General features: G+C 42.7%; 1 protein-coding gene across 1 annotated transcript; it reads left to right on the top strand.

The window, feature by feature from the left end:
• The first annotated feature begins 13 nt into the window (after positions 1-13).
• LOC6497952 (centrosomal and chromosomal factor) lies at positions 14-17,087 on the top strand. The gene is made up of 4 exons (XM_001961750.3): positions 14-683; positions 14,269-15,582; positions 15,644-15,889; positions 15,954-17,087. Exons 2-4 carry the CDS (start codon positions 14,392-14,394, stop codon positions 16,494-16,496), a joined length of 1,980 nt encoding a protein of 659 aa, XP_001961786.1. The 5' UTR covers positions 14-683; positions 14,269-14,391; the 3' UTR covers positions 16,497-17,087.
• The last annotated feature ends 198 nt before the right edge of the window (positions 17,088-17,285 follow it).

Below are 17,285 nucleotides of genomic sequence, written 5' to 3'. Positions count from 1 at the left end.
ATTATTTGACCACACTGGCCGAACGAGTATCTGAAAGATCGAGTATCTGTAAGATCGAGTATCTGTAAGGTACAACGGGCAACCGACGCGGATGGAGCTCTGCGCGCGTCCTCCGATCTTTGAGGCAACTGAAATTCTAATTTTTTGCGAAATTAGCTAATGTTTTGGTGAGGCATCGGCCTGCCAAGTGGGTGGCTTTGGCGTCGCGAGTGTTTTTTTGACCAAAGTCTTTAGAAGCCTTGTCGTAGCTTTCAAATTCCATTGAGCTTCCTTGAGAAGGCGAAAAAAATTCGTGCTGCAAAAAAAAAAAGGAATAAAAACAGGCATCCCATAAAGGGCAGGCTGGAAAACTCGAGCCAATAAAAGATACACATAAAAGATAAAAGATCTCAGTTGTGCAGAGTGCGGAGTTGTAAAGCAAACAAATAAAACTGCATAGTGTGAAAAATAATTTGTGCTGTTCAAACAATTAGCCGCAAAACAAACGCCGCTGTTTGCGAATGCGAATGTATCTGGTGGATGCATCTGTGTGCGCAAGTGTGTATCCCTGGAATGCGGCAGTTGCGCACGCGCAAATATTTGTGATTTGTTTTGAAAGGAGAATGAAATAGGAAAGTGGAGAAACCAAAAGGAGGCGACCAATTTGGAATAGACCCCCAGCCTTTGAGAGATTTTCGCGAAATGTAAGTTTAGCCATTAGATTTGGCCATTGCATTTTCCATTTTCCGGCCCACGTTGCTGCTGCTCCCTGCCGATGCCAGTTGCCCACGTAACTTGGAGTAAAAATACCTGGGCTCAGCCCACTCGAAATTAACTCATTGCATTGCCCCTCGTCGGTCCAATCTCCTCACCCTTCAACCGAATGCACCGAAAATTGCTCTATTCTCTTTGAGGCCCTGGAACGCCCACTTTGTCAGCGCTACGCCCACCCTTCCTTGTTTATTCTTCTTTTGTCTCTCTGGATGTGTTCAGCTCTGCTTTGATTTTCCCAATCCCAAGCATTTTCCCTACCTCCTCCGCCTTATCTCTCGGACACTACGGCCATAAAAATCCGACTAAAAATCAATTTTCAAAACAAGCAGGACAAAAACACAAGCCTTTTTGGAGAATAGATGGCCGGAATGGACGGGATGACTGGGAGACAGGGGGTATCCAGCGACAATAACATCAATTTTGAGGCATTTATATGCGCCAATAAATTCAGGCGGCCGATGCCGAGAGAGATGGGAAGAAAGAGAGGAAAGGCAACAAATAACAAGCAGAAAGATACACGACAACGCGCAACAATAAGACACAAGATCAAACGAAACGAGCGATGCTGCTGCGGCTGTTGCTGCTGCTGCTGCAACTGCAACTGCTGCAGCAACAGGTAAAAGCAGCGACGCCGGGCGCATGCGCATTTCGAAATGTTCAGCAATCGATATGGTCTGCATTTGTATCTGTATCTTTCGAATGTGGTGTATCTGTGTGTGTATGAGAGAGTGAAAGAGCCAGGCAGCGGGCAGAGGAGCAACAACAACCTGTTACATCGACCGCTGCAGCGCGCTGCCAGAAATATGTAAAGTCAATTTCGTGTATCGGAAAACTGTAACTAATGCCAAAGCGTCAGCAGCGGTATAATCAACATTAACCCATTAAATGCAAAGGTTTCATTTTCTAAAAAATAAACTAGGATTTCAAAAAGGATTTTTGCAAGCTGTTACGAAAAATAAACCGTTATCATAATACTAAAATAATACTAAATCTAAAGATTTCAAATTTCTAGAGTTGCCAATTAACACAATTATGTTTATAAATAAGGATTTAAATTTAAATTCATTATGAATCTTGTATAAGAACATTTTAAGATTAAAACCTCTATGGGGTTAAGATCTCTGCCAGCGGCCAAGTTCGTTGTCTGCGGCGGAAAACAAAAGACTGCCGCCGCGTCGAGTAAAAAATTTTTGTCAATGAAAGAAAACTTTCTTTTGGGCTTATCCAACCCAGCATCGCTGCCGGCTCTTTCTCCTTTTCATTCGCACTCTTTCCATTTCTCTCTTACCCGGCCGTGATTTTGTATTTCTGTGTCGCCTTATTTATTTTTATTTTTTTTTGTTTTTTTATACACATTTTTCGTTGTTTAATTGGGCGGTTTTTAGATTTACGCGCCTGCCGCCATCTGCAATATCAGGTATTTTCGTCGGTTTCTGGCTTTTCGGGCCGGTGTTTTTCGGTCTCTGTATCTCCTCCGGCTCTTCATGGTCCATTAAGACAATTTAGGTTGGCTACTTTTTGTTTTCTTTCTCCAGAGGGAGTAGTATAGGGCCGAACCGTGAAAGGGAGGAGGAGTGCCAACAGAAGGACCACAACCGCTCCCCAGCTGCGTGGGAAGATCCAAGATTTCGTTTGTCATCTTTGGGGCTGGCGACTTGATTGCCCCCGATGCGATCCAATCCGTCCAACAACAATCGACTGTCCAAGTTGCCGCAACAAGTGTCCCAGTTTATGGCCCGGTTAGAAGCCAGCCAGCTACTCGCACTAGAACTAGTTTAAGTTTCCTGTCCCAACAGCAACAGCCATCGCTGGAATCTCCTCCCAACTGCATCTCCTCCGCATAGTCACATACTTGTGCATACAGTTGTGGTTGAAAAAATAGTATCTTTATTGCTTTTAGTATTTTTGAAATTTTCTAAAAGTTTCATACAGTTTTTGAAAAGTTCTCTATATCTATAAGCCAAAAGATTAAAATTTGTTGTTTTTGAAAACACTATTCCTTTAGGCCCAGTTAGGTGGACTTTACTGCGGCTGCCGCATCTTCCTGCCTCTGCCACATGCCTCCTCCTTTTAACCGCCTGGCATCTAAGCCAACTTACTCCCCTGTTATTAACCGTTTGGCCACATTTTCTCACACAGAGAGCAAAAAATGCTCTGCAGGCCACTTTTGCAATTGGCGCGCCTCTGGAAATGACAAACGGCCATGGGAGCTGGCGGACCAAAGTCGTGGCTAAGGGGGCGTCGCAAGTGGAGCTCCACTAAATTACTGAAATCTAAAAATATTCTAAGCATTCTCTCGGTTAAATTGATTCAGAATAACTGTATCAGAATTTAAAAGGAAAAAAAACGCCCAAGAACTCCAACTCCGCCGGGATGCATTCTTCCTCGGATGCATGATCGAAATGGGACCGGTTGAGCATTACGTTAACTGATCTGGAATCTAGATCGACATATGATGTTTAAAAAATTATATCAGACGATGCATCTGCCACTAGCCATTTGGTTTTAGTTATAATTTATGAATTTCACTGGCTCGTAATTTGGGAAATTTGTATAAAGTGTGGTATTATGAAATCTTGGCTTGGAAGGAGCTCATCTTGGTAATGGCAGAGTTTCTCCATTAATGAGAAAAGAATGTAAATTAGACCAACAACTGATTGGAGCTGCCATTAGATCATCAGTGCCTAAATGGGATACGGCATTTTCCGTTCAATTTGCGAAACGCTCCACTTCAAGTTCATTAGCCAAAAGCCTCCTTTACTTTCCATTCGATCTGCTTCTGGCCAAAACTGGCCGGCAACGTTCTCCTGCTGGCCAAAAAAGAGCCTCACGTAACTGTAACTGATTTGACCTCCCATCACTTAGCTACCAAAAACCTCCTCCAAAGCACAGTTTTCCGTCTATTTTTTTCTCTCTTTATATATTTTATTTTTATTTTTTTTTTTGTATTTTTTGTTGCCTCTGTTGCGGTTCTGGCATTGTGAATGGTTATGGTTATGGAGGAGCCCCCCATTTTGGGGCTGGGCCCGGGACGGGGGCACCTATTGTGACTGTTTTGACGGTCGCTTGGCGGCACACTACAGTGTGACCTCGACAACAAATTTCTATTGCATGCAATTTGGGGAATATCGCATGCACAAATGAACATTAACACTTGGCGGACGGTGAAGAGATGTACGTGGTAAAATAGAAAAAATAAACCAAAACTTGTTTGTACAACAAAAAACTAAATGACAGAAAAAAATATTTACAAAAGATTACTTTCCAAGGATAGCCACTAGGGGATACTCTAAAGGAGGGAAATTATTTCATGGGAGGGAATTTTTTAGGATTTTATTTAGTATTTAAAATACTAGTCTCTCAAAAAAGACTGTTAGAACTCTTTTCTGAAAAAGGACATGTTTTTCCAAATAGGATTGTTCCGATTTGAATAGTTTTTCTAGGCTTTTCTCTAAGCACATAACTCCCCAGACTTTCTTAGAGTATTAAACATCAAAAACGGCAGCCAGGGAGCAAGCCAACGAGAAGAAAAAAGTGCGCTTAGGAATTAGAAAGTACGCGGGCTTCAGGAGAGGCCTTAGCTGATTCCGAAGCTGAAACTGAGGCCATAGCTATCGCCGGAGCTGAAGCCGAAGCTGAAGCTGAAGGTAAAGCCTAGGCGGTGGGTATGTGAGTATAACTCGATTTGTGACTGTCATAAATGGCGGAAATTGTGGGGCTCGAGACAAAGCGGGCTTGGGGACCGAGGCTTTCTGGCTAGCTTTCTACTGCCGGTCTTCAGCTGTGTCTTTTTTTTTTCCAACTCCAGCTACAGCTCTGTCTCCGTCTCCGTCTCCGTCTCCGGCTTCAACTCCGCTTTTCTTTCTTGCTTGACTATAATTTGTGCCATCAGCATTTTGTTGTCGTTATCGTTAGCAAAGCGAGTGAGAGACCAGAAGACGCAAAGCCTCAAAGCCTCACAGTCTTCAGAAGACTGGAAGACGGGCAATGAAGCGTAAGTTTTGACATTTCTTTCGAGGCCTCTCTCTTTTGGCATGCTCTCCATAATTATCCGAGCGGAGAACGCGGTGTCCTCCGTTGTGGTGCCTTAATTTGGTCCGATTTTCATTATTAATTCCCACCTTGCTGGCCGCCCTCCGTTTATGACTTATTCAATTCTCCGCAAAAAGAATTTCTTATATATATAAGTACGTGTATGAGAACCGCACCAAAAGTGGCAACAACCAGCCGGAGAACCGGCTTCAAGTTCGCCTCGATCTGCGTTTATTATTACATTTAATGTGACTTGATTTATAAACAAGAGCAGCGGCAACACAGCATCCAATGGACTGAAGACTGGCCGCCACCACCTCCTCCTCCTGGTTCGCCTCCTATCCACTCTGTGCTCCAGCTGTTGGGAAGACAACAGACCGTTCGACATGCCTCAATGACCAAAAGATACACTGTGCAAAATCCGATTTGTAATTAATACTGGGGTGGGGGTTACGAAAGAGTAGTCATCTTTTTTCAAGAGATCAATTATGAAACAATTTCTCCTTGTGTATATCTCAGATTCGTATTGGGTTACCTGGTACACCCAATCTCAACATTACCCCCTCCTCTTTGACATCGCCGCTTTACGAACTGTCTTTTAATTAGTCCATAAATTTAATGTAAAAAGCTGCAGCGCAATTCCTTCCAGTCTTCCAGTCGATAGACTTTCCTTCCCATACTGCTCCCCTTCTCTTTCTCTTTTACACCCATCTCCCCTTCCCTTTCCTGTCCTGGTCTTTTACAAATAAATCGTTCAATCCGGATTCCGGAAGTTTGTTGCGCTGCCGAACAAAAGAAGTGCCGCCCCTTTGGCTGCTCTAAGCGGCTTTTGTCTCCAGGAAAGGAAATAGAATTTTTCCCCCCTTTGCTGCTTTTCTTCTGCTTTTGGCCAAAGAGATTCGAGATTCTCATAGTAATTTTAATGGTTTCCGCTTTTTATGGCATTGCCTGGGTATTATTATTGGTGGAAAATTAATAGAAATTTAATTGGACCTATGGTGGGCCTGTGGAGCCTATGGGATATTGGTTATTTGCTCGGGCCATTCAGGCGCTGTGGCATTTATTGCGCATGCGCGACTTTATTTTGCCCCTGTCGCTAATTGTTGTTGTTTTTTATGGTCTCTTCACGCTTCATACCTTCTTTTTTTGTTGCTGTTGTTACCTGTGTGGGAGGGGGAGAGGTTAAAGCGTGCTAATGCTTACATAATGCTTTGTTTTCGGATTTCTTTTATTGTTTTTTTTTTTTCTATCTCTCTCCTGCACGTCTTTTGTACGTGAGGTGGTCTTCGACTTGGTAGAAATTGGTGTAAGCGATGACGACAATTTGGGGCATCATAAATTATTCTTTTCGTTTCCATAAACCCATATAGACCAGGGTCAAAATTTTCAGCCTATTCTTGAAGGTAAATAATTGAAGATTGCCTTTGATAAGTTCCTGAAAAAAATAAATCACTTTTTTGGGAAATATTTGGGCTAAATAGGGATCATTTGATATAATTTGGGTTGGTAGTTCTGGGAAAGTTATGAAAAGATCATAGAAAATATATTTTTTTAAGAGAAATATTTAGAAAAATAAATTTCTTATAAATCCGATTATAAGAAGTCTAAAATTAAACCCACACTCCCTATGTAATCCCCAAGTATCACACCATATAAAGCACGTGCTCTCCACTCTTTCAAAATTTAGATCACCCGCCCACATTTATTCAAATATTTTCGAAAAAGTGTGAACTGCGAGCAAATAGACATTTTCTAATAAAGTTAGACAAACAAAACAAAAAATCGAAAGTAGCCGGTCGGGTTTCGAAAAGAATTTCGGCGGCAGTTCAAAAATTAATGAAATGCCTGCCAGTAATAACAAAAGAATAGAAATGATGTAGAAATCGAACATTAGCATACATGAATTTATTTTCCTTTATTAATTTTTTGTTTTTTTATATTTGGTGATGTGTAGAGAGGCATGATGAAACAAAAATTGTAGGCCCAGGCCGGAGAAGTGGAGAAAATGTTTAGTTATGTCTGATGAGGAATGTTTTTTAAGACCGCCCTCAGCCAGATGATAATTAAATATTTGTACATATGGCAGAGAACTTTACTGGGTTACCGGGCCACCAAAAAAAAAATATATACTCATATAGCAAGGGCAGGAGGGCAACCGAAGACGCTTCTAAGCCCGGCTTGATCTTGGCTTTTTGTGCTTTTCGCTTTTGGCCAGAATTGTGTTTACAAGTCGCTCCACTCACTCGCTGCCCGGCCGCAAGATTAATGTTTTTTTTTTTTTCTGTACGCCGGAGACTCTTGAAAATTTGCATATTTCAACAATTTGTTGGCTTGTTCTTTTGTGGCTGTTAATGGGGATGTTGTAACTGTTTTTTAGATCCTCCCTCCATTCTTTCGAGGGCGTGGTAATGAGTTCTTTGCCAAAAAGATTCTCGTTCTGCGATAAATTCGAAAGTTACCGAAACCATTCTTTTTTTTGTTGTTGTTTCATTTGTTGGCTAGTTTTGAGGACCCCTCCCTTTATCCGTGCTCTTCCCTAAACCCACCCAGAGTCTGTTAATTTACATGCATAAATAATTTGCACAAAAGTGTTTGCTGGTTTTGTGGTTGGTCGCTGGGGGTTTCTGCGGCATGAAATGGCCAAGTTTATAGCTATCGACGGGCGGTCGACTGGAGACTGGTAGACTGGGAGATCCGGAGACTCGTCTACTCGACTGTCGTAAAAATCAAATATGCGACGTAGACTTGACGCAAATGATACCCATAAACCATAACAACGGAAAGCTGAGAAATGGAAGTTGTATTCAGCCGATTTGAGGGATTGGCGGAGCTATAGTTTCTCGCATTGTATTTGCTTTGGGGAGTGTCACGGAAATCGATTCAGGTCTTAAGTCCACCTATAGATAACGAAACCTTCATGGATTTTGGGTTCATAAAATAATCTACATATTAATTTAGTTCTCCCTGATGATGCTGTTGGGTTCTTTTTAGCTCCACACATAATTAAGCAGATTAGTGGCTATTAGACCCCCGGAGATTGGTCTTCCAGCGAGTGTAGAAAGCGAGCAAAATTCTATCGACTCTTGGAAGTTAATAAATGAAATCTTACTTGTATGCCAGCTACTAATTTAATTAAATTATTTTCAGACATGTTCTTGGATAGCTTACATTATTCTACAACTAAAATAATTCCCACAGTTACTGCTCTAGTTTAGCTGAAAGGAAAAAGCCATTTCATTTGTAATGAACTTAACCCCTCAGGTGCCCCAAAACCTTCCACTTAAATTCTCACCACCGGCTTGACTTATCACTTAACCTTCACTCACTTATAATTCCTCATCGCCGTGTAGTTGAGGCCTTTTGTTTTTTATGGTTGGCTTTTTGCATTGTCTTTGAGTTTTTTGGTTAGCTGGAAGCCTACTGTGCTACACATGGCTCTTTGGCTTTATGGCCAAAACATAAAGAGCCAGTGATGTGGGTGGCCTCGATGCCAGCTTGAAAATTATACTCGAATCAGCTTTGATTTTGGTCTATAATCACATGGCATATGCATTTCAAGAATATCAATTTACAATCATAGCTTGGGTTCCATTCCCAGAAGACTCGAAGTCGCGAAGAATCCCAGATCAGAGTGTCACGTGCAACATAATCGTCTTTTGATGGTTACAAATCTTCTCCAGCCGTTCTCCACCAGCCGTTGATAAATTGAACTTGGGGCTCGGAGGTGAGTCTTTTCAATGTGCGGATCCTTTTGTCTGCGGCCTCCATTCATTTCGTTCATTCATGAAAATTTTTCGCTCTTCCGCCAAACTGTGAGTCGAGTGTTTCTTTTTCTTCTTTCATTTTTTAAACTTTAAGCCATCTGTCTGACTTAAATTCAACGTCGACGGTGCCAGAGACACCAACAGCAACAGCAACAGCGTCGCTGTCGTTTGTCATTCGATCTGAGGAGTGAAGGCGTATTTGGATATTTATTCGGTTTTCTCCGGTTTTTGTCGAGTAGCGTTTGAAAAACGATATATGGAAATGGAAATGGCGGATACGCTGTTTTTTTCGTCGTATTATACCACCTTATACCACGCGTTTTTTGGTGCGTGCAATGCAAATCCAATCCAACTGCAATGGAGCATGAAGCCTCGATCGGGGACGACTTTCGGATCTCCTATATGCCGCCATTGACTGTGTGGGTGGTCTCTATTTCTTGTCTTGTTTTTAAGTGTGGGATATAGTAAGTAAATATAATCTGCAAGTTAACTTGAAGGTTTTTCTGTTCATTTATCTGTTAGACTCTGTGATAAATTTGAATATAGATGGGGGATACATATGGCTTGCTATGATGCCTATATCTTTGCCAATTTATATCTGATTCTTGAGCGGAATATCACAAAAGATTTTTAATTTTATTCTCCATCAATCTGCATCAAAACATAGGATTGAAATTTTCGATCCATATTTTTCAAATTTTTTTGATGGGATCCCTTGTAAAATGCTGGTTTCCAAATGTGGCCTCCATCCGTATCCATATCTTGGTCAATATTCATCCGATTCTTGAGCGGAATACCTCAAACGATTTGTATTTTGATTCTTCTTCAATCTGCATCAAAACCTGGGATTGAAATTTTTGATCCATAGTTCTCAAATATTTCTGATTTCTGATCCCCTTGCAAAATCCATGTTTTCCATATATGGCCCCCAACCATGACCATATCTGGGCCAATATTGGACCGATTCTTGAGTGGAATACCTCAAACGATTTGTATTTCGATTCTCCATGAATCTGTATCCAACCCTTAGATCCAAATTCTTTATGAATATTTTTTCTATTTTTCTAATGGGACCCCTGTTGTGTTCTATATATGAACCTTTCCGAAATCTCCCTACGCAAAGGGTATATCTTTTCCAATTAATTCTCACTCCCAAACGCATACCTGTAGCTTTGATTTTTTTCCTGCTTTGTCAACTTTTGGCCAAGAGTACAATAAATAAAGACAGAGTCCATTGGCATTTTGGTTAGAGCTTTGAGTAAACCCAGTCGTGGCTCATCTGAAAAGTAAACCTAATTTGCGTACAGCCCACTTCCTTTATTTGTTTTGTTTTATTTTTATATCGCTGTTGATTCGCCACCTCTGCTGGTCTGGTCTATCCTATTTCACATTCGATTCAGTGCGACCCGTACAAAATTTTGGAGGCATCGGTCGCCGTTTGCCTTTTCATTACGGACCTCATTGTCTGGGCGCGCGGTCAGTTTTGGATTGTTGTTAAGTAAGTGTACTTAACCCACATGACTTGCGGTTTTCTCATTTCTCACTGCTCACTTGCCACTGCTGCGTGCCGTTTGCTGTGGGTTAAAACACGGTCGAGACTCCGTTTTCTGACTTTAGCTGTCATCGCTTCCAAAAAAGCTGTCATTGCCTGGGATCTGGTATCTGGTATCTGGTGTCTCCGGTGCGGTACCACGGTGCGTATGTGTGATGTTAGTGTGCGTGCGCAAAGAGATTTCTTAACCTTGAGTGACTTTGAGAGCTTTTTGTTTTTGTACTATCTAGCCATCCATATTTATTTATTTTTTCCCTTTTGGCTTTACATTTATTAACCAATTTTTTGTTCGCCGATTGTATTTTTTTGGGTTTATTAAATTACTGTTTGCACGTGTGCGTGTCTGCGTACTTGACTCTACGCTCATTTCCTTAATTAAACACTTGTTTCACGGTCCGTTGGGCAATCTCATAAGGCGAATAAGCTAAAAAATAATACAAAATACGCCGACATCGAAAAGGTATTATAAAATAATGGTATCTGCTGGCCAATGGCAATAAAAAAAATGGCAAAGATTAGCAAAAAATCAAGTTGATGGAGCTCATTTGCAGAAATAATGATCGGACGGCAAAAAAAAAATAGTTGAAAATAAAAGATTATGTAAAAATGATCGATGGCAAGCACTTATCAAGATTACTAAAAAGTTGCCCAGTCATTACATTTATGTTATATATTAATATTTTTATTGAAATACTAGATCTTCTGAACTTTTTGCATTATTCTGCACAAGTCAGGTCTTCATGTTGCGTGTTACTTTCAGTTGAGGAACCCTTCAGGTTCCAGGCTATTTTCCATTAACTTGGATATCTGACTGCTACCATCTATAACAAATAAATTCATGGCTGGACCCATTAAAAACTTATTATGTTTTTTTGTGTGCCACTCCAGTTTTATTGTCCATTGTCGGGTTATAGGACCTGCTCTCAAGAGAGCTTCCCAGCTCCAGACAGACAGAGGAACTAAGCCACCCACTAAGAATGGGAAAAGTAATTTTCATAATTTTGCACTCCAACACCTCTTGCCGTCTTCTGTCTTTGAAAAACAGAAGCTAACCCTCGGGGGGAAAATCTGTCTCAGCTCGTTATTAGCCAAGATTTACATACATAGGTCTTCCCGGCGAGCTGTGAGCTGCGGAACCCCATATTAAAATGCCACTAATTATGGCAATTTGTTATATGCGAAACCGAACTGAGGCCAACGCCTATGATCCCAAGTGGTTTTTTTTTTAGCCTTTTAAAGACTTACACAATGGCAACCATTAGCCAGATCAAGAGTTTGTTAGCAGAGAGGTAGGAATCTGGAGGGCGGCAACACTCACGCATAGGTTGTTAAAAAAAATACGAATATTAAAATTAAAAATATAAAAGAATAAATAGGCTGGGTTAAGTGCGTTGAATACATTCATCGCCGAAGGCCAAACAAGCTCTTACACACGCATATTGAAATAAATGTTTATTTATTTTTTTTATATTATTTTTTATTTCCCCTTTCCTTTCCATTTATTTTTCGTTTATTCCACTTGAAGTTGAGTTGGAACCAGGTGATGATTTGCTATTTGCCGGCCAGGAGACTCTCGCGAAGGGTTCAGAGTTGGAAGAGGGAGGTTGGAAAAGGTTAAGTCGCAGTATATGTACATGAGCTACAAATTGAAGGCTTTTTTATGGGTGTACCCTTACGAACTCATAGGCCCAGGGATCTGGTCATAAATTTGGGGATTATGGATCTTGGCAAGGTTTTTAATTAGCCATAAGGCCAGAGCTTTAAATAAAAGATGGTATGTATTTATTAACCATATCGTATGTGGTTTATATCGTGTACTATAAACTATATACAATAAAAACTTAATAAAAGAAAGAGCATTCCAAGTGCTGCCTACCATTTTCAAGTTGAATATCATTCCTTTATTTTTATTTGCTGCCCGCGAAGCTTTTCATTTGCTGTTCCCCTTGTTTTCTCAGGGTCCAATCGAAAAATATACAAAAAAAAAAAATAAAGGGAGATTCACTCGCTGGGGTGACGAGGAGGCGGGCACTGGGGTATGGGGCAGTTGAGGGTTAAGTATTGGCATTTCCGACTGGCGGGAGACCCGCCGAGACTCGTCTTCATTGAAATCGAGCTGAGACTCAAACTGAGACCGAGTCTCGATCCCAGTTCCAACTTGCACACGGCATGGCAATCAAAGCCAGCAAATCTACACCAAAAACGAGAATAGCAGCAGCAACAGCAACCCAGCAACAGCAACATCAACTCAGCAACAGCAACAATGAGAGCAATATTTGTGCTCATTAAGCGTAACTGACACACGAAGTTTTTTTGGAGGGTTTCTTCATTTCGCAAGTCCCCAAAAAACTACGCCAACGGGACAGAGGTCTCTTATTTTTTTTTTTTCTGTTTCTGGCAGAGGCTGTGACTCAAGATTTCGCCCTCCAGTCTTCATTCTTCCTCCGTGTCTTCGGCGGCTTCTGTTGCTGTTATTGTTGCCGGTGCATTGCATTGTTTTCATACACTTTTAAAGGGTATTTAAGAATTTAAATAAAATATTTGAGATGTGAATAGTTTCTAAAAGAGGTCCCTACACCCATTATCCCTGAAAGAAGTCTCTATTCTTTTCAAATCTAAGCCTACAAATATCATAAACATCATCTTCATAGGGAGAATTTTTTAAATAGTATATCCTCTTTTTTTATTAACCCTCTAAAGGCAGTGTATTTGCATTATCCTCTGCCAACTTTGGCCTTCCCTTTCGACCATTTTTTGTTCGTTTTTGCATTTTCGCTTCGCTTTTGGCCAATTTGAACGGGCCCCCCAAACGGGCAGAGGGCGATTGCTATTATTTTGAGGTAATTCGATGATTTACAACTGTTGCCGTGTTTTGTAAGTTTTCTTTTTGTTGTAAGAGCCAAAGAATGCCACAGATCCCACTCGCTGTCCGGCCGTATCTGTGTTCCCCCAGTGCAACGCGAGTGCAACAATGAAGGGCCCAACCTTAGCCACATTCTTTTGTTATTTTCGCAGAACTTTTTTCTTTATTATTTGTTGGTTTTTATTTGCCCTTTTTTGTTGTTGTAATTTTTGCATACCCCCAAAGATCTGAATGGTTTGGGGGAAGTGGTTGGTTGGCCCGTTGCGTGTAAATTCTTTCGCGGGAATCTTACATTTCACACCTGTTGTCATTTTTCTCCCCCAGATATTTGTATTCAGGCGGAAATTGGCGGGACCTGAGCTGAGCCATGTGGCAAGTTGACAGCCTAAGTAGATCAAAATGGGGGAAGAGATCCCTAGGATCAGTAACTGATATGCAGATGTTCTCTGCGAAGAATTTAAATTAAATTGATTAGCCTGAATTAAGCTTCAAGGCTCTTACTTTCAAGGCTCTAAGCTGTTCACACAGCTGATGAATATCTAAGACCTAGAAAGCACTTTTCCAAATGGTTCTGATGCAACCCATCCATTACAAGCAATCAGAGTAAAACACCAACTCAAAATAACCATAATCATGTCAGGCTCTGAACTCTGAAACATTTCAATTTTCCCGCCCTCCGGAGGGCGACTGTCTGCATCCATCAAAGCATGAACAATTTCACTTTCGAGATACAAATGTGGCGATATGCGATTCAGTGCATCGGGCTTGGCTTTCGGTTTCCAAACCAGAAGCGGAAGCCATCGTTTAGGCCATCGTCTATGGAGTCGTCATCTGGTGATTAGACGCTTCAGCGCCAATCAAAACCACAAAGACCCAGCCATACACAGAAAATAAATATTAAGTTGGCAACTGAAAACATTAAAAATATTAATAAACCAAGTCCAGGTAGGATATGATATTTTTCCTCTGTGGGCCGGCGACATTTTGGCGACGCTTCGGTGCATTTTGCTGAGCGATTCCGTGGCAGATTGGCGTATGTGCCTCGTGTGGCATGTCATGGCTTCAGTGGTGCGATAAATGCTCATTTCACTTTCTATCAGCGTCTCGCGGCAGTCTAATGGAGGTTTAATTATGCTACGCTGGCGGCGTGCCCTCGCCTGTCGCATAAATTACACCCAGCAATGCCTTGATTTATTGTTTGTTTATATAGCTATTTTTTTTCTCCTTTTTTTTATGGTTGTGCCTGTTTTTCCATTTTGTATTTTTGCTAATGCCTTGCCCATTTTTTACTTGCTATCTTGCAGTGACTTGACATTATGGCGGTGAGGTCGTAGGCACCGCAAAATTAAGGCAACTGCTCGGTGTTCGGAGGGGGATGACAAAGAAAAACCGAAACCACACAAGGCAAACAAGGAACCGACTCAAAAATGTCCGGCAATCAACAGCAGCAACTACAACTACAACAGAAGTCATTAACTAACACAGCAACATCGTCAGCAACAACAGCAGCAACTACAAACGGAGCAACAAGCACTTTAAACAATAATTTGATAAAAATAAATAGTGTTGACAAAATAATAGGCAAAGCCCCAACAGCTACGCAGGCAATTAACAAACATCAGCAACAGCAGCAGCAGCAACAGCAACAGCAACATATTCATCAGCGACGCTCTTTACTGCCAGCAACATCAGCGGCAGCAACCACGACGCACCAGCAACACTCATCGCAACAACAAAGCGGAACGCCAGCAGCGCTGTCGCCAGGCAGCCAAAAGCAGCAGCAGCAACAGCAATCACACCAATTGCAGACTGTGGCCACAATACATCAGCAACACTCAAACCAGCAGCAACAACAGCAGCATCATCATCAGACATTGACTTCTCGCTTGCCTATTCAACAGCAATCTAGCAAGGAATTACCTAATCTCACTGCCCAGCAGCAACACCAGCCAGCACAGCAGCAACACCAGCCAGCACAGCAGCAACCTATACAGCGTCGCAGCTTCTACCAGTTGCAACAGCAACACCAACAGCAGCAACAGCAACAGCAACAGCAATCTCTGCGCAGCCCACAGCTAAAGGTACCGGCTCCAGCCCACTCTATACCACCGAGATACCAGCCACCCCCTCAGCCAAGCAACGGGATCCTCAAGCCACACTTGCCACTTAAATATCCGCCGGATATCCCGCAGCTATCGAGCATCTACATACCCGATTCGATCAAACAGCAACAGCAGCAGCCACACTCGCGTTACCTGCCACACCAGTCGACGGGGAAGGGCGGAGCGGCACAGGATATGCTGAAGTTTGTGCGGAAGCCCGATCAGGAGCATCCATCGCCCAATGCCTCGGTCACGTCCAGCGGCACGGGAATTCCCACGGCCAATGGCGGAGGTCGTTTAACGGCCGAGCAGAACCGCCAGCTCCAGTCGCTGGTGAACGAGTTGCGGGCCCTCAAGGAGCAGAACCAGCGGCTGCTGGACGACAACCAAGAGCTGAGGGACCTCTGCTGTTTCCTCGACGATGACCGGCAGAAGGGTCGCAAGCTGGCCCGGGAGTGGCAGAGATTCGGTCGCTACACCGCCAGCGTTATGCGCCAGGAGGTGGCCGCCTACCAGGTGGGTCTCCGCCAGAATTAATAATTTACACTCTTATTTAAAAAATTATTTATTTTTGAAGAACAAACTACGTCAACTGGATGATAAGCAGCAGGAGCTAATCACCGACAACCTGGAGCTGAAGGAGCTCTGCCTGTACTTGGATGAGGAGCGCGCCCATGTGGCGGCCAATGCGCTGTGCGCCGGATGCGGAGCAGCCACCCGAAACGCCTTGCGAGACGACGGCGATGGTTCCAGCTCAAGCACCAACGCTGATGAGACCATCACCGCGCTGAGAAACTATGCCGAGCAGCGCCAGCTTCCCCAGGTGAGCAGAGAGAGCTTTTCTTTCAAGGATTAGAATCTAATTTGAATAATTATTATCCTGCCAGGATCTACGTCACGCCCACTCGCTGAACGACCAGACGCTTCAGTATGTGCGATCGCTGGAACGGCGCATCCAGCAGCTGGAGGAGGAGCGAACCACGCCCACGGCACATCAGCAGCAGACGACGACCACGCCGCAGGCCAGGACCACCCCCACGCCCACGCCCACATCCGCATCAGCCGTAGCAGCAGCAGTAGCAGCCGCAGCAGCAGCGGCAGCAGCCACCAAATCATCGCCCTCGCCCCACCTCGCCAACCAACAGCAGACGGCCCAGCAGCAACAGGACATTGTGGCCGCTGCAGCGGCAGCAGCTGCTGCGATCCAATTGCCGGAACCGATTGCAGGTCGCCCCGAGGCCGTAGTCCGGGCCCTCCAGGTCCTGGAGGTGCGGGAGCAGCTCGAACGAGATCGATTGGGCAACCTGGCCGGTAGTGCCATCGATCAGATGGACGACGGCGAGAAGGCGCTGGTGCGGGAGATGTGCAACGTGGTGTGGCGCAAGCTGGAGGGCAGTCCACACGGACCCACGGCCCTGGAGCCACTCTAAGCTCCAAGCCAGCAACCGAGAGATACCCTGAAGGGCTAACCCCTAGACTCTAATGTTTAATGCTAACTTATGCCGTAATATTTAACCCTAAACATTGTACAAAGTTCAAACCACAACCTAAGCTAAGCCACCACAAAAAGCGAAAGAATACTCAAAAAATATACTTGAATTTCTCCACCAACTGATCTGATATTAATCACTAATCTATTAACTATAAAGATAGCTTACTAAATGTCTATAAATATTTTAAAAACTGTTCAGAATTCGGCATCCAAATTGAGTTTTAACTGGTTTTAAAGTTCAAAGATTTGGATGCGAATCGATCGATTTCTCTGCCCGATGACTTTACAAAATCAAATAATCAATGGTATTGTTGCTTATTCTCGATTTTGGACAATATTTGATTGGATCACTCTATTTAATTAGTTTGTAACACAGCTGATCGGTTGATGGAGAATGCTCATAATTATTTTTGTACTTTATTGAAATCTTTGACTGTTATTTTTGATTGCCGAGAGACAGAAGTGTATTCTATCTTTGACGAAAAATTTGCTAACTCAAAATATAATGCAACAAATATTTCCAAACTCATTAAATGGTTTTTAATTAATTTGTATGATATGTGGACTGCTGAGTCACTGGTGCAGGGGTTCTACGAACCTACCTTCGTATAATTAACTTTACCTGCAATATGGGCATCTAAGCGCATTACATGCCTTTTCTTTTGCGCTTTCTACGCTTTGCTGGACGTTACCTGATCAACTACATGGTATATATATATCTTATATG

The sequence above is a fragment of the Drosophila ananassae genome, chromosome 3R, assembly GCF_017639315.1.
Source record: "Drosophila ananassae strain 14024-0371.13 chromosome 3R, ASM1763931v2, whole genome shotgun sequence".
NCBI classification, from domain to species: Eukaryota; Metazoa; Arthropoda; class Insecta; order Diptera; family Drosophilidae; genus Drosophila; species Drosophila ananassae.
Note: the sequence above shows the minus strand (reverse complement) of the source record. Positions and strands in the feature narration are given on the sequence as shown.